A 25502-nucleotide genomic window follows, 5' to 3' on the forward strand; every position below is an offset into this window, starting at 1 on the left:
TTAAAACCTATTTGTCACCAATAATTAAAAGGCCCAGGATACTCAATACTCCCTCCATTCCTTTTTAGTTGTCTCTTAGATACTCCTCCTAATAAATTATTTTACTATATTACCCTTATTAATTATGCTTTAAAAATAGTAAACTTTACGTAGTTACTTAATGATAAGGATAATATTGAAACAAAATAATAAATCTTTTACCAAAATGAACAAGTAAAAAGAAAAAAAATATTTTTAGTATAAGGTATAAGTGAAAAAGAACAGGGGAGTAAAATCTATCTAAACTAGATTATAGAAGTAATAAGTAGTTCGCATAAACAAACATTCTTCGATAATAACGCTCATGTAACGTCCACTTTCGGGCGCTTGATGTAGCTTGCGTGTTAGTTTACACGGTTTCAAGAGTACCACAAGAAAAAGAGTATTGCTAACGCAAAATTCAACAATCAATTGAAAATTCTTCGGTCTATTTTGTAAGAATGATAAAGTGCTATGAAGCGTCATATCCTACTATACATCCTTCTTAATTAACTCTTTAGTATGTTCAGCCAGAAGGAAAAAAAAAGTATTAACCATTTATAAACTATGATCAGCTTATCGTTTGATTCTTGGTTTGTGTGACTTAGGACTAATTGTCTCAAGGATATTGCAGAGAAGTTACCCAGAAGAGACCAAGAAGTTTCGTATATATATGCTTACTTTGTTCCTGATATTGTTTAAAGGGACTTTACTCAGTATATACATGTTGAGAACAAATCCAGAATTTAAAGTTAGTGGGTGAAAATTAGTGGGTTAAAACGTAAAAATGTAATCTTACTGTACGTTTTTTATTTTATTATTATTTGTTCAAACATCACATATGTATAGATAATTTGAGCGAAAAGTGAATTTAGTAGAACCCATGGAACTCGCCTTAGATCCCAATTTGTTTATATTAAGGGCAATTAAGTAAGATTACAGATTTATCAACAAGAATTACGTATGGTACTCTAATATTTGTGCATTACGTATGTTACTCTAATATTTGTATAGTTGGGAGGAAATGCTGGGAAATTTTGGTGTATAGACTATTGAGTAGACTCTATTGCGTAATTAAACAAGTAACGTCAAATTGTTTTCCATAGGACTCAAAAATCAACATCGCCTCAACAACCATGATCTTCTCTGATATCTATATAAAACATGACATGTAAGCCATGTTGATAAATTTCTTTAGATCGAAAATACATTTAGCTTCTTTCTCATGTTTTTAGCCTTTTCTTCTTATTTTTTTTGCTTTATTTATTTTAATTTAAGATTCCAAAAATCGTGTCTTTTTGGCTCCATTAATAAACGAAACAGTTGCTTCCCCACGAGAGACCGTTACAACGTTTCGTATTCCTCATTTAACAAGAAAAGAACCCCTGCGGTAATAAATCAACCACAAATCCAGATGTTCAACCATGTAAAATGTGAAAACAAATATTTGCGTACCTATAAAAACCAACAGTGGCTTCCGGCAATGGCGCGGCTTTTCTTCCAGGTTCTTTTTCCTTTTTCTAATAATCCATCCTATAGTGATGTACACAATTATTTGCAAAATATGTAAGCACATTACATTGAAGCACAACTCTATATATTGATCAGTATTCAGTAGGGGAAAAGTTTTGAAAAAGCATTATTTGATTCTCTAATTAAGCATTATTTGAAAAAGCATTATTTGACTCTCAAAGAAAAAAAAGGGAAATTAAAAATTTTGAAGACGATATTTTGACATTTCTTTAGATTTAACAATGGAGAAAACTTTTGAAAAATTATTATTTGAATCTCTAATTAAGGACATAAACCGAACTATTAAATGTGCTGAGAAAGAAAAATTATTAATTCAAGATATATTTGTCTAAATAAATATACATGTAGCCATATAGATAACAAAATTTAAAATCAACTAACCGTTGTAAATTTTTTAAATTAATTTAATGGATTCTGAAAAATGAAATTATGTAAACTAGAAGCAAATATTATTAGTTGCAATTTTCTCTTTTCTTTCAATATAAATGGTAAAGTAAAAGTGAATAACCTCTGTACTTTAATAATTAACTTGTACTCTTAATATTTTTTATATCGAAATATTATAGCATCAAAATACAAGAAGAATTATATTCTAATCAATTTTGAGGATGACTATTGGGAATTTTAGCTCTAAGGGCTATCTCAGAGACCGTGATTTTACTGTAATATGTTTCTCTTTTTCTTTTGGCCGCTTATTTGATCAGTAAATGTATAAAGATGGACCTTTTATTTTAAAATCATAAGATTACTATTTATCAATATTTCGATTCATTTGTACAGCTGCGCAAAGCGCGGGTACATTTCCTAATTTATATGGATAATGGAATATGCATAAGATCAATTACAGGAAATGATTAATACGACTCCAAGCAGAATTTAATTAATCTAACAATTCCCAGTATATATTTTAATCTATCTCCACCCACAACAGACAATCAATTGTACTAACTAAAAAGAACATAAGAGTGACTTTCGTTCAATGTTGTCCAATTGAAAATGAGGTAGGACCTATCCGACCCAAAAAAAAGGCCTACTACATAAAATCAACTAAAATTTCAAGAAAAATAAAAGAATTACAAGGCATTGGATCTGCTTTTGGTTTAATTTGGATCCAAACTAGCTCCTGCAACTGAAAACAATGTTAGGAAAAATTGTGCGTCGTCTGGATTACCTTTATGAAAAAAACAAATCAAACGGATGGCCACTATTCTCTGTGCGATCACTTGACCCTTCCTTTAGGCACAAGTCCCAACATGTCGAAGCGATATGATGTGAGGGATTATTTGTACAAAATACAGATCAACCGAACATCATGACCTTAGGAGCAAACTTCAAAAGCCTATCCAATGTGCTAGGCAAGAACTTTCTTGCAAAAAGGTAACACATACTTGTAGGTTCTCCGTTATACTCACACTGAATTCCTGTTCTCATTTGGTGCAACAACTCTTTTGTCACCTCAGTCCTAGCAAACTTCGTGGGATGGGGTCCACCTTTTGTCCAGTCAACCCAAGTCAACGTTCTATTACCATTTTTCCACCAATACCTCATGGTGACAAAAGTTGGCAAGTAATGCTCATCAGAATAACATGCTGGCCTGCAAAATTCTTTGAATAAATTGAAATACTTTTGATCCGTGATCACGTCCACGGCGATCTCCCGGTCAAGCTCAAACCACTGGGACCCTTTTCGCCATTGCTCGATTGTCACCCATGGTGTCATTTGGCTATTATAGCGACCCCGTCCAACGGGGCCCCATTCATCATAGGACTCGACGAAGGTTTTCGTGGAGTTCATGATGTAGTTGTAGATGGTTGTAAAATTATATAAAGGAATGCAAGCCTCGGAAAGAAGCACAAAACGCTCATTTGCCATGTCAAGTAAGGCGTTGGCTAGTAACCTCCGTTCTGCGTCAACCATGCTGAATTCTCCCCAATCTACTCTCTACACATTTTTCCAATAAAGAAGATATTATCAAATTAATTAAATACTCCATCCAATGATCATGAGTGTTACATCTTTCAAATACTAAACGCATCATAAAAGACAAAGAAGCTTCTTTATCTAAAGGAATAACACGTATGCACAAGCTATCACCTAGCCAGTAGAGTCGTCGTTCATAGGGAGGGGGAAGCTATCTTTGTCCGAGGAAAGTTAAATGATACATTTTTATTAGAAAATTACAGTATGTAGATAGGTTAAAAATAAATTTTAATGTATATATATTATATGTTGAATTTCCTCGACTTCTTCTTTATGTGTTTACTTCTTACTATTTTGAGTCCGCTTAGTTTGATTAGCTCCGCCACTTTTTATAGTCACGGAAATTAGCGATCTCCATATAGCTAAACCAACATTATACAAACTACCCATTAAACCATCAAATTCTCGTTTAGCATTTGGATTATAGTAGAAAAATATGTTTGTACCGAAGCCTGATCATTTTATTGAAAAATATGGTAGTTTGTCAAATAGTCATGATTTCAGCAAGTAGAGTCTTACAGATGTAGCCACCTCAGGAAAAGGAAATCTTCAGGTTATCCAAAACTCTGACAACTTCAACCCATATGGTCATGAAGGAAGGCCATTATGGGCTGGCCTACCAGTAGAACTGGGCCGAACCCAATGCTGAAGATGTGCCAAATCAAGGCCCAAGACAAAAGTGCTTAGGTTCACTACATTTTTTTGCGCGGATTGCCTTTCGTTTGGGGTGGTCTTTAAATTTTGCCCCTCAAATTTGTGGTCTTTAAATTTTCATTTCCTTCATATTTGTAGTTTTAAGTTTCTTGCCTTTTGCTTGGAAAGGTGGAAGAATATATGAAGTTCGGTTCGAATCTCATTCGCATAAAATAAAAAAATAATTTCATGAGCGTGCAGATGGGGGGAGTTGTATGCCGAATCCAAAGATAATCTTTAAAAGTTAAAGTTATCCGGATCCGCATAAGTAAACATAACTAAAAGTTCGCTTTTCCGGCGCAATTTTTAGTTAAACACAACTAAAAGTCACCGCATCCGCATAACTAAACATAACTAAAAATCTCCTCAAAGATATTCGGTTGCATTTCTAAGAAAGTATGCCTCGATCGAGCTTGCATTTTAATCTTCTTATGTATAATGTTCCAACTCACATGCTTAATCTCGGTTACAAATTAACAACAATTAACATAAGTATGAATTCAGCCGAGACAAGCAACCCAAGCGATATGTCCAACTTAACGGAATATAGAATACTAGATTTTTTCGAATACGAGCTATTAAATTTAAAGTAACCATAAAACTTTGCGTCCATGACAAGAGTTTGTGGTAATTAAGTTATATCCCAAAGAAATTAACAAATCAATATTCTGTATTCGTAATCCTCGTATATATGCTTCAAAACCTAACAATAAATTGTTCGAATTAAGGAATAGTAGTTAGTATCTCACGTTAATGACAATGGGTTCGTGCCTCCGGGTGTTTAACAATTAACTTACTGCTATACAATGCAACCCATAATTAGTTTGGAATGACAAATACATATATATGTTCAAGGCAAATGCTTTAAGGCATAAGTATGCCCCCATCGGCATAAGTTTGATAATTCGTTAACAAATTTATCGCCGACGGGGCATACTTTTTAACGGGCAAACTTTAGATATCTTGGACCAGATAAATTTGTGAAGGAATTACCAAAGTTATAAACCATCATACTTATGCCAAGTCCGCCCATTTACGAGGCATAAGTATACGTGTCCGCATAACTTTGTAATTCCTTCATAAGTGTATCTTAGACTGGGGGCATAGCGAAATTTAAACTCTCCTTGCGAATTTTTTTTTAAAATTTTTTGCGTCAAGTGGTTCGAACAATGAACCCATGTGGTTTATGCGAAGGGCAAAATTTAAAGATTTCAAATATGAGGGGTAAAATTTAAAGACCACCCTAAAAGAAGGGCAATTCTGCGAATTGCCCGGTTCACTAAGGACGAAGGATGAAATTGTTCGAATTGTCCTTCAAATGGGCTGGTCTTTAATTTTTTCCCTTCAAATGCACTGGTCTTTAATTTTCATCCTTTAACAATTGAACTTATGCCTAGTGGGACATAAGTTCTTTACCAAAGAAAAGTCATGTAGGACATAAATTGTGAGATATTATGATGCGATGCCCCCGTTTGTTATGAGGGACAAAAGTTAAAGACCAGCACAAAATAGAGCAAAAGTGCCAGTGACCCCTGAAGTGAGATGTTAATGATTTACGAGCACCAATCTCCGAAGATCTACTAGAATGTCGTACAGGCTTCACTTATGACAATGCTTATAGCTCAACAGTCTTCCACACACATATAAGTTCTATTTTATAAAGTACAACTTTCCCAAAACTTTTAACAAAGGAGTTTACATTCTATATATTAAAGGTGTAAGACATATTTATAAATTTCAGATCACGTATTAAGTGCATAATTGCAATCTTTGTTTAATATTGCGTTAATTGGTAATCTAGAGAGACAAAAGAACGGTAAGCAACCTAATGTAAAAAAAAAAAATTACACTATCACTATATATAACTTGTATTCTAAAAAATGTCATTAACTAATGCACTAATAGGAAAATAGGATAATTGCAATTAACATACCTTACTTGGTACTCTTCGACCATGAAAAATTGGTCCTTCTTCAGGTGCATCTCCTTTGAAAGATGGTTGAGAATGAATATAAATAGAGTAACGCCCTTCATGTCCTTTAAAAAATCTTTCCCAAAGTGGACCCAATGGCAAACTTCCTCTTGCTAGAAACAAAAATGCAACTTTTGGGGTACGATTATATGGGAATTTCCTAACTTTAGGAACCATTGAAGCTCTCCATATTAATTCTTCATCTTTCATGTCATGCATGGTTTCTGGAGGCTTAATATAATCTGTTAATCCTATTCTACCACCACCCCTTTTCCTCTTTTTATCAATATTGTTGACACGACGATCATTATTATTATTCACTGGCACGTGTTGTTGTTGCTGATGCAAAGGCAAATTACTCAATGGAGGATATGGAGGAGGATGTGATTTTTGTGGTACTATAAGTGGAGGTGATGGTTGCACGGAAAATAGTTTTTTCTTTAATGTGATTGGAACATCTTTGAGATAAAAGCTTAGTGATATTCCTATAACTAAACCGGAACCAAAGAATAGAAAATAGACAATAAGGCTATGAATGTACCTTTGAGAATTGAAATGTTTTGCTGAAATGATCTGATTTTGCTGTGGTTCATGCTTCATTTTCTGAGATGACTCACAGGCTATTTAGTTTGTATATGATCTAACTAGCACTATGATCTAAGGAGTAATGATATAATCATATATTTCAACAAAACGGAATTTGCTATTCCAATATGTGATTCCTAATCCTATGTTAAAATACCTCGTCTAATATCGTACACCATTTCAAGAACACAGAACTTGAGAGTAATTAACCGAAAAGCAAGATAGATCTATGTAAGATCTAGAACAAAAAATCACCTAAGTGTGAGACTGGGATTATTACATGAATAATGTACATGTATTTGGAGGAAACTTGATACTCTAATCATTTGTGAAAATGTAGAAGTGTTAAAGGTAATGGAATGTAAAAATCTGAGGGACTGAATTGTCTATAGAAATGGGGAATTCTATTTTCATCAGATTTAAGCAGAATTTAGTTTTCAACTGATTAAAATATAGAGTAACAAATTAGATTGATGAAGAAGACAGAACAGAACAGAGGAACAGAGAGAGGAGAAAGAAAAGGGAAAGATAGTTTGGGTAATGCCAAGTGGATCTGAATATGTCCAACAAAATTATGACTCATAGCCCTTCTTTATAGGAACAAAGCAAAGGTGATGACCACTACTATCTAGTTAAACTCTCAATACTCTCCTGCTAACTATATGGAAAAGGAAAATAAAAAAAACTCAAATACCTAGCCTCGTGTTAACTATGCAGATCAAAATAAACTTCAAACATAGACGTTAGTCATTGAACCGATCAGTATTGCTTAAAATTTAAAATATTTTAAACAAAAAAGGTTCAAATATGCCTTAAAGTATTCGACGTTTGTATCGGGGTAAAAACGTGTCCGGACCCGGGTACCCATTACGGCCATAGGGGTTGTCCAGCTGGTTCCCATTCTCACCAACTTCCGTCACATCAACAGTCATCGGTCAGAGTGCCACCACAAGTATATACGTTGGGGGTGGCAGAAAGGTCACATCAGCTGTACCTTGGGGATTATGAAAAATTGAGAAGTGGTTTATATAAACCTAGCTTAGGGTAGAAGGAAGGGGCATTCAGCAAAGCGCGTATCCGGGCGAGCCTTCGCAATTGGAAGCTCACAGAAAATGGGGTATCTACACAGCTGTCCTCCATTCCCACCAACTCAGGTCATGTCCGCATACCTCGATCAGTGTGTCGTAGCAGAAATGCATATGGAGCCACAGTCGTGTGACATCACCTGAACATTAGGCTTACAAAAGTCTTGTTTTGGCTTATATAAGGGGCCTTAGGAGAAAAGAAGAGGATCATCTTCCCACACACACTTTTGTAATGTCATTCGTTCTCTAAAAGAACGTGTATATCTATGAAATCATTATTTTACGATCTTTTTTTGTCTGCTTTGATCATATTATATTACTTTTGTTGCTCATTAGACTGTATCACAATCTAAACTTCTCCGGACTGGGCTCATAAAAAGAGCTCTCGAGGTTAGATATGTCCCACTTGTCTTCAAACCCTTGGAAAACAAATCTCTAACTGATTTCTTAGTTAAACTTGATTTCACCGAAAATAATTTGGCCCCATCTGTGGGGACAGACAGCTGTGGTATCATCAAGATTCACAGTAGAAACTCTTACAAGTCGTTGGCATTTGGAGTTTACCAGGTGAAGCATGTTTGACCTTGCCTAAATCGGCCAAGTATCACGTTCGGAAGCAGCACTCTAGTTGAAACAAGAAACCCATTAGTCCCACAGTCGAAGGACCGACAGAACCCTGGTAAAAAGTGAAATCAGGAATTGGACAATCAGGAGGGGGAGGAGAAGGCAATAAATCCCCCGAAGGAGGTTCGCGACAATATTTCGACTAGGAAAGACCATTTAACCGGTCTGTAGAAAGCAAGGAAGCACTCCCCAGAGGACGTTACTTCGGGACGAGGAAAAGACGTCTTCACTCTAAGGTAGAGGGAATGTGTGGAGCAGAGGACCCTTCGTCAAAAATAACGTTAGCGGCGGTCCCAACGTAAAAAAGCACAGTAATGGAGTGTAGGGGGAAGTCATTGGATTTTCTGGCTAAGAAAAGACTAGTCACGTCACCCGTCGAGTAGCTCGAAAGATGTAGGGATACCAGGGACAAGCGCAGGTTAGAAAGAGTTGGAGCCAGATGGGCAGAGCTAGAAAAGAAAGCTCACGAATGGACGAGCCAGATACCCGGGGCTCCCCCTGTCCTGACAAGGGCAGGGGCGAGGAAATATGGAAAGGTTTTGTATAAACCGAGTATTATTTTCGCGCTCATCCCAAAGAAGTTCAAAATGTCGAATATTCCCAAACATGATGGAACTACAGATCTGGAGGAGAACTTAACGGTATTTGGAGCAACCATCACTGGACACAACTTTAAGCAACACGAGATCGAATTAGTCATGCTGAAAAAATTTCAGCACACGCTCGTTAAAGGAGCACTTTCTTGGTACAATCTCTTGCCTAAAACTTCTATTGACTTTTTTGCTGCTCTTACATATATGATAATGAAAGCTCGTTCTAGGGGTCGAATAGTAAAGACACGCAAAGAATACATCTCTGCTACAAAGCAGAAGAACGATAAGATGCCCCATAACTACGCGGAAGGGTTCCAACGGGAAAGGATACCGCTGCCCGCCATACTGGAAGATTGGGTTGCCGCGACATTCACAGATGGATTGGACATCAATGATTCAGAGGCATCGAGAAAATTAAAGGAAAACGTGTGGGAGTTCTTAAGCGATCGGTCTGAATACATGCAGGGGAAAGAGACTAGGACTTCGAAAGAATAGCAGATGCCTATGAGCACGACCAACGTAATTTTTAAGGAAAGGCCGTCGGAAAGATGGCCCGAGATCCTTGTGACAAGAAACCCTCTCTTTTCAGAAAAGGAGAGAGGAACCACCCCAACGACCACGTTACGTTCGAAGTTGTTGAGGAGAGAAATGTCGGTGGTCCACGTACCGATTCAAATTTCTAATTTCTAACATGAAGCGTGTGCTTATCGTTCCAAGTAGTGCTCTGAATGCGACCCAACTCTGAACTCTAGAGAAGACATAGAGCAGGCAGTTTCGGTGGTTAAAATCCTGATCAGGTGTAGCCTATAAGACCGCTCGTTGGAAGATTGAGCTGACTACCTTGGGGAATTGAGCCCAACCCTGAGAATACTCGAAGAAATATCAAATTTTCTCGACAAAATCGGGGAGGTGCAATGGCTTATCAAAAAAGTAACTCTTCCAGATGGGGCCATATCGGGGTCATTCGAACGCTGCCAAAAGGTCTTTTCCGCACACTAAAAAAGAATGACGCAGAATGAACCGCAGAGTGTCTACAGGCCTCAAAATACCTAAAGAAGTACCCCTTGAATCTAACGTTGTCTGCCATGTCTTATAAGAACCGTGCTTAATCTATCCAAATGCTTCGTAGGTCACGGTGAGGGCCGAAGCACGCACCAAGAAAAAGGCGCATAATTATTTGCATGTTTAGCTAAAAAGGCCTTATCCAAAGCTGAGACGCGTTACCCACAAATCAAAAAGGTGGCACAGGCTCTAACGGCTCAAAAACTAAGACCATATTCACGAAGACGACCTGATCTGTTCGGTGATGGCGTTCCCTTCGTGGACTACCTTGCACGAACTCCCGACCCTTGCGTGGGCAAGCTGGGAAGGTCCGTACCAGATGATAGAAATCGTTGAAGAGTGGTCTCACCGATTTAAGAACGAATTTGAAGGAAGTTGAAGAACGACTAGAACGCCAATCGCCTAAAAAAGTTCTACCTTTGAAAGCATGTTCCCACCCGAGGTATGTCCTTGAGCTTCGGGACTATTCATCTTTGGTTAACTTGCTTTTTCTCCTATACAGGGATTGGCCTCGAGGTCGAGATCACATCGTCACCCAGAGGGATAGATCAAGATATGTGCTGCAACCTTCCCCGGCAAGGTGGTTTACGAGGCCACAATTTAAGAGCTTATCGGCCCGTACCTCGACACTTGCATCCTCTAGATTTCGCACCCTAAAATCGGGAGGAGGGGAGGGCCCAAGTGTTCTAAACATGAGTTCTCTCTGAGGACGAACTCGAAGTAGATGACCGTTGGCAATCACCGCATCCGCTCTCAGCCTCTCGTTTTCTTGTCATTTTTGTGAAAATCCCGGGAGGGAATTGTGTACCAATAGGACGTGTCTTGCCCTAACTCGGGGAACGTGCGGGCACCTACTAATTCCCACCTCAGTAGGCGAACCCATCCCTTATTCAATCAACCAACAATAAATAAATAAATAAATGAAACTCCCAAAAATAATAGGATAAGTCTGACATAATATATAAATACTAGGTGCGGAAGATAACAATATCCTGCAACTGTCTAATCAAGACAAGAGCTACTAAATACTACTACAAAAGTCCTGAATAGTCAATACATCATTCAACATAAATACCGTCTGAAATATAATTGGGACAATAGTAAACGGAGTCTTCAGTCGTACGGACCCTTCGCAGCTCACCCTCGTAACTCCCGAGGTGCGGGAACTCCGTCTCAAAATCTACACTCAAAAAAGCTTAAAGAAGGCAGCATCACAAATAACACGTACCGAGTAGGCAATCATAGGCCTACAGATCACATAAAAAAGGAAACCGAAAGATAAGCATGCTCACAAACATATACAAGTCAACAAGTTCAAATAATGCATTTCCAACACCAAAAACCAATGTCTTACCACGAATATTCCATAAGTCCGAACAAACCGTAACAATCACTATAACTAAGAATCACCAACAGATCAATATCAAACAAACCAACAATAAGAACATGTGATGTGAATGCAAAAGAAATGCAATTCAATGATACACACATGCTCCGGGGGGATGATGTCTACCCCTCGACAGTCATGACCCATGGGGAATTGCTAAGTCCATGTGCCGTCATTCCGAATCACACAGCCTATAATGACTCATCCAACTCCTCGCTAGCCACTCTGTATCACACAACATAGAGATGACTACGAAATATAGTAATGTCACATGAATCATACTTACCCCCGTCATCACCATCTTCCAATATCAAGATCAAGATGGATATATCATAGATATGAGAAAGTATGTCATGCAATGGGAATATCACAAATAACATATGAATTCCAGTCAATTCACACAAAGACAACCATCATAGTACAAATATCAAATGAATCCTTTCCTTCTAACTAGTCTCCCATAATACATAGAAACTACCAATTTACATATGAAAAGCCAAGCATAAACCTAGAGATTCTAACAGGCCACGAGCCCGAACACACAAGTCACACAACAGTACCAACCTAAGAATTGCATCCCAAACTTTATACCTGAAGTTTCACATGATGTCTCCAACAATCTCCTAGTACTACATACGAGCTGCTAACCGGTGTCTAACCGAGAAGGTAAGCCATAACCTACCTGGAAGGCCGAATACAAGTCACGAACCACCTAACAAAGCCTTGCCCTTCCTTTGCGCTTCGAAATACTCAAAGTCTAGTTATAATGTAATCTAAATTAGAAATCATGAAGAATGATACCTATAATGCATAGGTTCTAGTTAGGTCAAATTTAGCTTATGGAATTTGGGAAAACGGGCCCATAAGGGCAAAACGAAAATTTTGAAAGTGAATCATGAAATTCAAGCCTAGATGATCAAAACCCATTAATCAATTCCTAGATTTACTCAAGATTAAGCTAAATTCGTATTTAAAGTGAAAAATCCCCAAATTCTGGGTATAAACCCTAACTTTCCAATTCATGAATTAACTCTACTAATGGAAGATTTATGCTCAACAACAATGGATAAATCGTAATCTAAGGTTATACTAGCCAATTTCATCAACAATTTATTTGTGAAGTCTAAAACTCATTGTGGGAATTTCTCACAAAAACCCAACTTCTTTCCTCTTTCAATTTCATCCCAATAAATGGATAAATTCGAGCCTAACAACATTAATCTAACCAATTCCCTACTTAACTTAGCTAAATTCATCAATTATAACTCATCAAGAAAGACTTAACCCCCTTTAAAGAAGAAACCATAAAAACCCTATTTTATTCTTCATGTTCTATGAATTTACTACCATGAATTCTTACTTAGTAAAGATACATGAAAGGAATTGAGACTAGGGAACTTACCCCTTACGAGAAATCACCGAACTCTCAAATCGCTCCAAGATGCTAATGAAATGTAATAGTAGGAAATGAGAGGAATAAGGGTTTCCGTAAGGCATTTAAATAAGAAACTAATCTATCGGCCGCTACGGCGGTCAAATCATCGCTATGGCTCCACCACTATGGAGCCACTGCTATGGCGGTCACCCTATCTCTATGATGGCCACCAGACACCAGAAATTTCTACTGTTTTCCAAACTTAGAATCGACACCCGGAACCACCTCGGAACCTTTCGGACGCAAACCAAATATGCATATATATGTAAAAACGCGCTACGAACTCACCCACGCACTCGAAATTCTCAAAAGAGGTATTGTATACCAAGTCAACCCCCAATAGCCTAAAATTGACTTTCCAACCTAAGTCCCAATGTGCACCCGAGTGCCTTGGGAACCGTACCAAACATACCCGCAAGTTACAAACACCTATCCAGGCCTCTCAGAATCGCCGAATTTTTGAAAAAGGCCTATTTACCCAAAAGTCAACTTTGAGTCAAACATTTTTCGCTTTAAGGCTTATTTTCACAAAAACCAATCTAATGCTCTTTCGATGATCTCGAAAATCGTACCACCCGTCCTCATAAGTCTAGTATATGCTAACGAAGCTCGGGGAAAGGTCAACGGGGTTAGAAGTACCGTAACGGCAAAGCGGGTCGTTACAAGACAAGTCGTCCCTCATAATCTCAAAAACAAAATATGAAGCTCCACTTATTTTCGGTTGTTATTAGCACGACATTCTTTGCTTAAAATTTTGAAAAAGTTTGGGGCTAAGCCGAACTCGAAAGCCGCACGGCTCCTCAAATTGCTTCTAACACACGACACGTCCATAGAGCCACTGCCGAGGTTCCATGAACCTTTGTGGCATCAAATGGGGTCGAGATGTCCTCCCCATTAGCACCGAAAATCTAAGGCCATCTTTCATTGCAAATTGGATGTTTAGATCCCCAATATCGCGAAAGTGTTTCTGGAAGTGACATTCTCGAATTGTGTTAGGAATGATGACCTCAAATACAAAACGCAAAAAATGTAGGCATATACCAAGTCATCATGCCTTAACTTAAACAACAAACGCTCGAATATTAGCATAGTTTTGGTAGACGGGCATCGCAGTCACGCCTCGACGTTTAAGTGCAAAATAACAACAGGTCACTTTACGATCACAATTGTTGCAAAAACGAAGCGCATGTCACAAAGATATAAGTTGTGACTGAAAAAAATTGATGATTATCATTAAACGGGGAACAAAGAGAGCATATAGGCTCGTACAAAAGGGCACGCAGGCCTTAGAAATTCCAAAAGAACGAAGCACAAAAATTCAAAACCAAAGCGATGAGACACCTATAATCGAAGTATCCACTAAAAGCAAACTACCCGAAAATCTGCAGTACCGAAAGCTAGTTATCTTCCCAAGGCATGCCAGATAAAGCCTCCGAACCAATGTCAAGAAGCTCAAGCCTTACAAAGCTAAGTCAGGAGAGGGGAGCATCTTCACCATTAGAAGAAATAGCGGAGGCATCAAAAGAATGGGGCGTGTCATCATGGATATCGTTCATATCCGCCTCAGTTGTGCCCAAGTCAACCTCTGCATCTATCAAAGCCGAGGAAACATCAATATGTCCCTCTTTGATGCCTTACAAAACCTCATGTCGGGTTTAGCGGATGACATGATGCCAAAGCAAGGAGGCCCTCTATCACGACCCGACTAGAGGGCCATGACGGGTAACCGGAGCTACCCTACCGAGTGCCACCTAACTCGCTTGTCATCACATTCAATCTGAACATACACCGTTCTCATCATAAAACTCATTACGAGATAACCTTCATTTATTTACCAAACACACACACACACACACACACACACACACACATACACACATATATATATACACACACACATAGGCCCACAAGGCTACAAAATGATGTACAGAATATGCACTACCAAGATCATGAGACATCTACTACCCACACACATGTATCTACGAGCCTCTACTAGAATACTGGAATCGTAAGGAAGGGACAGGACCCCGCTATGCCCCAAATATGTACATAAAAGAATATCATACAACAAGCGGCAACTTGAAGAAGCGCCTTCCTATAAGACTGCTGATAGAGCTCCTAGGTATCCGGTCCGTCTCCCTGTCTACCTGTGGGCATGAACACAATGTCCATAAAATAAGAACGTCAATACGAGCAATGTACTGAGTATGTAAGGCATGTAATAATATGATAAAGAAATGAGAGAGCATGAAATAAAGAGATAACTTGTAACTTATTGCCTCTTAAGGCGGAATCATGCATGCTAACTCTTATATAAGCATCATCATATCATGTATACATATATATAAACTGCCCGACCATATAGGTAGGTGTGATCATCATTAGCCCACGTCCGGGATAAACATCTCATGCCGCCCACTAGTGGTGTCTGCCCGGCCAAATAGGCACGGTGTAATTATCAGCATAGCCGCCCACTGCGCCCATCGTAGTGGTGTCTGCCCGGCCAACAAGGCGCGGTGTAATTATCATCATATACATACCATAAAGCATGCATAAGAGCCGAAATGAAAGCTATAACTCTATTGGAGTGACGTAAGGTCGGTAACCTCCAATTAAATTATGGAACAATCATGATCGCCATGTCTCACCTTGAAGGAACTAGTATTATGAGGTGAGACTATCAACAATGAGTAATATCAAAAAAATCATGTAATAGGATCATTAGTCTCATCATAGCATCATTTCATAAGCTTTGGAATCTCTATGAATAAAATCATCATAATCATCATCATTATCATATATCATATCTCATCTCTTTCTCATAGGAAGCTCTCAGAAATCTTTAGCCTTCAACTTTGGGATATGAGAAAGTCATGGAATAAATAGGAATCATAGTATAGGAGTCATGCCTTTGAAAAAAAGGGACTAGCCTTACATACCTTTACGTCTCTTTAACTTTATCGACTAAACACTTCCCCTCCAAGCTCACGATTCTACATTCAAGAAAATTCGTACTAAAATTAGATAATTGGAAGCATACTTAGGCCTCAACTAAAACGACTAAGAGCTAACGAAAACTGGACAGCATCTCCTTTGTTTCAACAACTTCCTCCATCTAATAAACAACTCCCAAACATCAATAATAACACCCACAATATCATCATTAATAAACTTCTTCAAGTTAAACATTATTCAACTCTTAAAATTCCCTTTCAAAGTCATCCTTAACCATAACTACAATGCAACACCATATCCATTTTCATATAATACTCCTCAACATCATTAGTATCATTCACAACATGATTATACTCATGGCATATCAAGAATTATGATTCAAGTCAAATTACTATTCAAGAATATCACTATTTCCACATTTGAGCCTCATATTCTACTTTCTTCCCCAATCCAAGTCATTCAACCACTCAATACTCTTAATAACATGACATGAATACAAAACTCACCTTTGGTGATGTAGGAATGGACTTTGGATGAAAATACTTTACTTGAGAAAAAAACCAGCTTCAATTCCAAGAGAATTCTTGGCTTCCATCAACCTTAGTGAGCATCCACACACTTGATTCTCTTGATTCTTGGTGTTAAATCTTTAATTTCTCTTGGATATGTATTAATATGGTGAGTTAATGGAAGCTTAGAGAGGTTTTAGGGATTTATTGTAGGTGAAAAATGAGGCCTAATTTGTGGGAAATATCTATTTATAGGCTTAAGAACAATTGTCCACCGACCTCAATTTTCTGGAAATTTCGGGCAAAGTACGGGTACTGTTCATCCTGTACTTTACTGTTCACCCGTACTTTCAAAGTACGGGTTACTGTTCACCCCGAGGTAAAAAAAAATTCCAACTTTCTAGAAATTTTTTGCAAAGTGCACCCAGAAAGTGCGGGACGCACTTTATTGTATGGGCCGTATTTGCTCGTACTTCACGCGTAAAATGCGATCTCACAATGCAAAGGGAAAGAAAAAACTCGCTTAACTTCAATTTACATAGGTTATGGATTCCGTACCTCCTTATATTCTAGGAGATATGCCCCGCTCAAGTTGGACCAAAATTCTGCCAAGTTTTTCCAAATTTTCAACGAACCTAATTTCTTCGATTCGCTTGATCCCGAAACCTTTAAATACTTGTCTAACACTTATTAAAATTCTTTCTTGACCTTATAGGGGTATCATAGCCTCTCTGAACTCATGTTGGTTTGCTTACGACGACGCGAAAATTCACGAGGTGTAACACCCTTCGCCGCTCGGCCTCTCGGTGAAGCACCAGACGCTAGTTCTGGGCTCTGAGTAGCGAACGAGAAGTTTCAAGGGCTTGCATCTGCCCTCGAGCAGCGTCACGCTTAGCCTCCACCCGGTCCAATCTATCCCGTAGAAACTAGCGATTCGTCATCATAATTAGAAAGGTATTCTCTCAAATCCCCAAAGCCTACTTAGTTTCATCCTACTGAAGCTCCAAAGTAGCCTTCATAGCCTGAAGACCTATATTCTCTGTCTGGAGCTGGACGATATCATCTCGGAGCTGCTGGTTCTCCTTCGTCAACCTTTCCACATAATAAGAGGGAGAAAGAGGGGTGCTCTTAAAGAGCTCGAGGGCAGAATAAACGGTGGCATGACCTTGGAAAAGGACAAACGGGCAAACTTAATGCATGCATTTACTCTAGACATAACTAATAAAGGTGAGAGGATTCATGGTACCTAAAGAAAAATACTCGCCAAGCCGAGCTCGGAAGCTCCAAACCAAGGCTCGAACTAGTAATGGGAGGGGAGGTGAAACGTAAGAACCGTGTCTCGTATCCCACATGCGGGACACCACCTCCCACGCTCTCAAATCGGCCATCACTGGCTCCAGTCCCCACGACAGCGTCGATGGAAGGGGCCCCCGTGCCCCTGGCCTTGATAACCTCTCCATCACCATCCTCAACGTGGACTATCCTCTACATCTCTTCCCTCAGGCCTTCCCTGAGTCGGCGATGCGTTCTTATACGAGAACCGATCCCCTCGGAGCAAGATGCCCCTATCTCATCTTGAATCACTCACTTCCTGCTACTTCTCGCCTCCGTAGGCCTCAGCGAGACGTGTTCGGGCCTCCTCTCAGGAAGGCGCCTTCCTGATAGAAGCCTTTCGAGCAAGACGACCTAAGAAATGTGAAAAAAGTCAGAGTAATATCCCTGATTTTAAGTAGCAAGGGAATAAGGGTAAGAGTAAAGCAATTACCATGACTTTTGCCTTTCTACCTATCGGTGAAAATACCTCTCCAGGTCCGCTCGATACCCCTGGAGGCACGAAGCATGCCCATCAACCAGTCAAAGATATTGGGAAAGGGTTCAGGTACAACTGAGGCTGCTGGAAGAATATGGAAAATCAGGTAAAAAAAGACATCCGAGGGAAAAAAGGGGAAGAGTACCAAAAAATAGGAGAACGGATACTCACGAGCATTGTTCCACGGCTCTGAATAGGGCCAAGAATGGGGTCGTGAAGGCGGTTAGTGCGTATCATCACAACCAGGTTGCACCATCCCTGGCCGTGATCATTCTCAGGACTTGTGATGAGGCCCCGAGAGCCTCAAAAAGCAAGGTTTATTATCCCCCCCATTGGGGCACCCAGAGGGAATAGAGGTGGATCAGATGATCCAGAGTAAAAGGGAGATTAGCTCGGTATGCCAGGTACAGCAAGAAGTGGACTACTCTCTAAGTTTGGGGAGCCAGTTGCCCAAGAGAAACGCCATACCGGCGACAAAAGGCATCGACAGCCTCATGGATCGGAAGGTCGAACCCGACAAGAAGGGATAAGTATAGACCAAAGACATACCCCAAGATTTGTTGGGTAATGCTAGCACTAGTAGGGGCAAAAATATATTAACCTTAGGCCCCCATTGATAGTCGAAGCGAACTTGAGGGATGGTGGAGTCATCAATCAGAGAAGTAATACCTTCCACAGACTCGAACTGAAGGTTGGCACGAAAATCCCTCTCAAAATTAAAACTTAAGGGAATGATGTCAGATGTGAGGAACCTGTCATGACCCAAACCGACGGGCCATGACTAGTGCCCGAGCTGGACACTCGTATACGAACTTGCTAGATATAATCAGACTGAAACTAAGGACAATATGGAAATTTGTAAAAGCATACTGTAGACTCATACTGTCATATAGCAGAACGAACATATCTCCTGAGGAGTCACAACTAACCAAAACATAACAAAATATGCAAGCCGACAAGGCTGCCACTATATACGGGGATATCCAAAACGAACTACGTCGATATAGTTGACCAAAACATATATACAACCCACACATGACTACCGACCTCTAAGAGTATAACAATAGAATATGACGGGACAGGGCCCCGCCGTACCCCTGAATATGCATAAGTCTATATCAAAGGATCTGTACCAAAATGACTCAAGCTCTGGAACAATGGAGCTCTCCAAGCACCGAGCGAAGTCCTAGGCCGAGGATCACCAACCGAGTGTCCGTACCTACGGCATGAAACGCAGCCCCCGAAGAAAGGGAGTCAGTACGGAAAATGTACTGAATATGTAAAGCATAAGAACATCAAGTACAGATGAATCATGAAAACCAGTCTCAATAATTGAATGCATCTGTGGCTAACATCTGAGAATATCTGCGTAACTCTATATGATTGAAACTAACTCTATGGCGTATGATAGGCATAGATTATAATATAAACGCATCGATATATAATATAATAGTGTGGAACGTACAGCCCGATCCATAAATAATATAGTAGTGTCGAGGAACGTACGACCCGATCCATATATAATATAATAGTGCCGAGGAACGTACGGCCCAATCCATATATAATATAATAGTGAGGAACGTACAGCCCGATCCATATATAATATAATATATATAAATGCATGTAAAACTCAAAAAAAGATACTCTGAACTCCTCTGGTGACATAAGAAGCTAATAGGATAAGTCTCTGGGAGTTATGGACATAAAACATAGGAGGCCAACGATACAAATATCTCTACACTATCTAAGAATAGAGTCTTTGGAACTCGCTTTCTCACTGTGTTCGTTCATATAATAAGGATCATGCCAAAATAGAAGAAAGGGATAGCCTTAACATACCTTGAAGCGCGTCTATTCGTCCAAAATCTACTGCCCAAGTTTGTAATCTATAACAAGGCAATAATTATGCCACAATTAGATTTAAAGTCATTCTTTACTACTCATCGTAAGCTAACAAACAATCTAACGAAAATCCGACAACATTTCCCTTATTCTTCTTACTCCATCCCAACTCACCAACAACCCAAAATAATCACAACAATATCAACAACACACACAGCCACAAAAATCATACCAAACAGCCCCAAAATATCATCACAAAACAACCCCCAACTTACAATAACATCTAAGTCCGTATATCTCTTGTATATCAACGTTTCCTTCACGTATACACCATGTTAAACCTTTAATCCAACTTAATAACATGAATAGGAGGTCGAACTTACCTTTAACAATCAGAATCTTCAAGAATCTAGTTCCTCTTTCCAGCTACTTGCTTAACAACACAAAGAGAACGTAGGCTACAACTTCTCTTTAACTAATCTCATGTCAAGGGGCTAGGATTTAGTTTATATGATGGCTCAATTGGAAAGGGGGTTTGGGAGAGAGCATAAGGTTTCTTGGATGTGTTTTAGGTTGTGTGAAGTGATATAGGACAAAGTGGTGACTTATATATTACGTTTAATGGGCCTCATGGGCCGCAATATGAATGTTTGCGTCGCGTCTCAACTTGCTGCCCCGCCGGCCCAACTTGCATCGTCCATAACTCCTTATGCCGATATCATGTTGGCAAGTGGTTTGTTGCGTTGCAAACTAGACTCAATGAAATTCATTTTAGGCTTTTGAAACACCTTAAAACTCTTCATATACTAGGAGATATGCCTCCAACAATATGGGCTAAAATCGGGTCTGAGATTTTACTGAAGTTGTTCCGATTCATTTCGTTTAGATTTGTTTAACTTCTAATCCTCTTCCAACCCTCATGTAACCTATTATACATATATATACTTGCTCATATACATCCATAACAATCCATACACGCATCTCGAAGGGTCCGGAGAATCACAATAACCTTAAACATAACTAGAGAACTCATAAAGCTTCGACGAAACTCCAATTGCAAAAGTATATTCATATCTTTTGTCCATCTTCTATATCATTACTAATAATCTCAAATACTTTAAAAGGGCACTCACATTACCTCGTATACGTACTCATAACACGATTTCAAATCCTTTAGGTTACCATGTCACCTCGGGATACTTACGGCGACCATATATATAACGATATTCTTACTAACTCGATTAACTTTCCTTGAACTTTCTTAACTCATTCATTCTTGTCTTCAGTCAAGTAGCACGGACTCTTACGGGGTGTAACATCCTTCTCCTCTTAAAAAAACATTCGTCCTCGAATGTTAAACTAGTCTATAAAGTCTTATAAAAATTTCGGTAGAGTCTCCTCTATAGCTATACCTACCAACCTGCATTCAGTAACCCATAGATGTCTTATAGGGCCACAATATCATATAGTCTCATTTACCAATTAATATAGTCAAATAACGAATTAAATTACCTGCAGGTATAGGGAACAAGTAAGGATACTTATTCTTCATTTCGTCTTCGACTTCCCAAGTCACTTCTTCCTTATTATTATTTCACCACAATACTTTGACGGAAGCCATATCCTTAGTACGTAACCTTCTAACCTGGCGATCAAGTATAGCTATGGGGCTGTCCTCATAAGACAACTCCTCTGTTACCTAGACATCATCTACAGGGAATACTCTAGATGGGTCACCAATACATTTACGCAAAGATTGATACATGAAAGATTAGATGTACCTCTTCTAAATTCGATGGTAGGTCCAGCTCATTGGCAACCTTGCCTACCCTACGACTAATCTGATAAGGCCCAATGTATCTCGGGCTGAGCTTCCCCTTCTTGCCGAATCTCATCACACCCTTCATGGGTGATACCTTTCGGAATACCCAGTCACTAATCTGAAACTCTAAGTCTCGACGTCGATTATCTGCATATGACTTCTGTCGACTCTGGGCTGCCAATAATCTCTCCCCGAATAAGCTTCACCTTGTCAACAAATTTTCGTCGAATCATGTCTGGGCCTATCAACTTAGTCTCACCAACATCGAACCAACCGATAGGTGACCTGCACTTCCTCCCATATAAGGCCTCGTACGGTGCCATCTGAATACTAGAAGGGTTGCTATTATTATAAGCAAACTCAATAAGTGGCAAATGATCATCCCAGCTATCTCTGAAGTCAATAATACAAGCTCACAACTTATCTTCTAGCGTCTGAATAGTATGCTCAGCCTGTCCATCAGTCTGAGGGTGAAATGCTGTACTGAAACTCACCTGTGACCCCAATCCCTTCTGGAACGATCTCCAGAAGTTAGCTATAAATTGAGCTCCTCTATTCGATATAATAGATAGGGGAACCCCATGAAGTCTCACTATCTCCCTGATGTATAACCTCGCATAGTCTTCAGCTGAATAAGTAGTCCTGACTAGAAGAAAATGGGCTGATTTTGTCAGCCTATCCACAATAACCCATATAGAGTCATACTTCTGTTGAGTACGAGGTAAGCCTGTAATCAAGTCCATATTAATCACTTTCCATTTCCAAGTTGGGATCTCTATCCCCCGCAATAATCCACCAGGCGTCTGATGCTCGACCTTAACCTGTTGACAATTCGGGCACTGAGCAGCAAACTCCGCTATGTCCCTTTTCATGCCATACCACTAATATAAGCATCTGAGGTCATGATACATCTTCGTTGACCCTGGATGAACAGAATAACGGACAGAGTGTGCCTCTCCCATAACCTGTCGTCGTAGCCCTGCAACATCAGGTACACACAATCTGCCTCCATACCGTAGCACTCCGTCAGGTGTAACCTTAAATGGGGTCTTTTCCTTTTGAAGAGTTGTATCTCTATACTGTGCCAGAGCAGGGTCGTCGTACTGGTTTCTCTTTACCTCTTCTATGATAGAGGATTCAGCAACTTCTCGAATAGAAACTCCAGTATCTCCAGAATTAGCCAAACGGACTCCAAGGCTAGCTAGTTGATAAATATCACGAACCATCTTCTTCCTTTCTGGCTGCACGTCTGTCAAGCTACCCATAGATTTACTGCTGAGAGCATCTGCTACAACATTTACTTTCCCTGGATGGTATAGAATATCAACATCATAATCCTTTAGTAACTCTAGCCACCGCCTCTGTCGTAAATTCAGCTCTTTCTGCTTAAAGATATATTGGAGACTCTTATGATCCGTATAAATATCAACATGAAGACCATATGAATAATGCCTCCATATCTTCAAGGCATGAATCACTGCTGCTAACTCCAGATCATGACTAAGATAATTCTTCTCCTGCTTTCTGAGTTGTCGGGAGGCATAGGCTATAACCCTGCCATGCTGTATCAACACACAACCTAATCCAACACCTGAAGCATCACAATAAATAACATAGCCCTCTGGTCTCTCAGGAAGAGTAAGAACTGGAGCCGTCGTCAACTTGTCTTTCAGCAACTGAAAGCTTTGGTCACAAGCATCTGTCTACTGGAATTTAGCTGCTTTCTGAGTTAACCTTGTTAAAGGCGCTGAAATCGAGGCGAACTTTTTGACGAATCTCCTGTAATATCCTCGCTAGCCCCGTAAAACCGCGTACCCCGCAGGTGTCGTAGTCTGGGCCAAGTCTTTACCGCTTCAATCTTCTGCGTATCTACCCGAATACTATCAGCTCCAATAATATGTCCCAAGAATGCTACTGAAGTCAACCAGAATTCGCACTTAGAAAACTTAGCATACAACTTCTGGTGTTGGAGTACCCTAAGTACCGTCCTCAATTGGTCTGCATGCTCCTCTTCTAAACGTGAATAAACCAAAATATCATCAATAAATACAATAACGAACGTATCTAGGAATGGTTTGAATACCCGGTTCATCAAATCCATAAATACTGCCGGAGTATCGTTAGCCCCCAAAAGACATCACTCTAAATTCATAATGCTCGTATCGGGTCTTGAATGCCGTTTTCGAATATCCGCCTTTTACCCGCACTCGATGATAACTCGACCGCAAGTCTATCTTCGAAAAACACTTAGCACTCGCAACCGGTCAAATAGATCGTCAATCCGGGGAGGGATACCCGTTCTTTATTGTTACTTTATTCACCGCCTATAATCAATACACATCCGCATAGCCGACCCATCTTTCTTTCTCACAAATAGTACCGGTGCTCCCCAAGGTCATATACTAGGCCTGATGAAGCCTTTTTCTAATAAGTCTCTCAATTGCTCCTTTAATTCCTTCAGCTCTGCAGGCGCCATTCTAGAAGGAGGAATAGATATGGGCTGAGTACTAGCAATACATCTATAGTGAACTCTATCTCCCGTTCAGGAGAAAGACCTGGAAGTTCATCTGGGAATTCATTAGCTACCGGGACTGACTGAAGAGCCGGTACCTCTGCTTTCATATCATGCACTCGGACTAGATGATAAATATGGCCTTTTTTTACCATCTTCCTTGCCTTGAGGTATGAAATAAACTTACCCCTCGGTGATGCTGTATTCCCTCTCCACTCTATAATCGGCTCCCCTGGAAACTGAAATCGAACTATCTTTTCTCTACAATCAACATTAGCATAACAAGGAGCCAACCAGTCCATACCCATAATAACATCAAACTCAGTCATGTCTAACTCTATCAGATCTGCTATGGTATGATGACTATATGTAACCACCGAACAATTCCTATATACTTGCTTAGCTATGACAGAATCTCCTACAGGTGTAGCTACCTCAAATGGTTCTATCAACTCAGGTTTTATTCCGATTCTACTAGCAACAAAGGGGGATATATATGATAAGGTGGAGCCTGGATCTATCAATGCATTTACGTCCCGGGAGAAAATTGATAATATACTTGTAACCACATTCGGTGATGCCTCCTGATCCTGCCTACTAGCCAAAGCTTATATGCGGTTCGAAGGACCGCTAGAACTGAAAACTCCGCCACGACCTCTACTACGGCCTGCTGGTGTCTGAATACCCTACCCCATAGGGCGCATAGCTACAGAAGAAGATGAACCAAAGAACCGACCCCTTAGGCTGAGCCATACCACCTATATCACATCTATAAGGACACTCTCTCATCACATGGCCTTGACGGCTGCAAGAAAAACAAGTAACTGCAGCCAAACGACATTCCCTAAAATGAGGCCTATCATACCGAGAACATCAAGGCAAAGGTTGCCTCGATTGACTCGAACCCCTGCTCATCTGTGAACCTGAAGCCCTGGAGCATTGACCAGCTCCTCAATACCCTACGCGGTCGAATCTCCTACCTGTGAACTGTGGGGGTGCACTCTGTGCTGGCTGGAAAGAATATCTAATATGTTGCTGAGGCTGCCCGCCTCGAAACTCACTAAGATAACCAGCCGATCTAGCCC

General features: G+C 39.8%; 1 protein-coding gene across 1 annotated transcript; it reads right to left on the reverse strand.

Annotated features, from left to right (window-relative positions):
- Positions 1 to 2376: 2376 nt before the first annotated feature.
- LOC132040327 (glycosyltransferase BC10-like) lies at positions 2377 to 7712 on the reverse strand. The gene is made up of 2 exons (XM_059430968.1): positions 6158 to 7712; positions 2377 to 3492 (listed from the first exon to the last, which is right to left on the reverse strand). The coding sequence occupies exons 1-2, from the start codon at positions 6794 to 6796 to the stop codon at positions 2851 to 2853; spliced, it is 1281 nt and encodes a 426-aa protein (XP_059286951.1). The 5' UTR covers positions 6797 to 7712; the 3' UTR covers positions 2377 to 2850.
- Between the last annotated feature and the right edge of the window lie 17790 nt (positions 7713 to 25502).

Source organism: Lycium ferocissimum, chromosome 12 (assembly GCF_029784015.1).
Source record: "Lycium ferocissimum isolate CSIRO_LF1 chromosome 12, AGI_CSIRO_Lferr_CH_V1, whole genome shotgun sequence".
In the NCBI taxonomy this organism is placed as follows: domain Eukaryota; kingdom Viridiplantae; phylum Streptophyta; class Magnoliopsida; order Solanales; family Solanaceae; genus Lycium; species Lycium ferocissimum.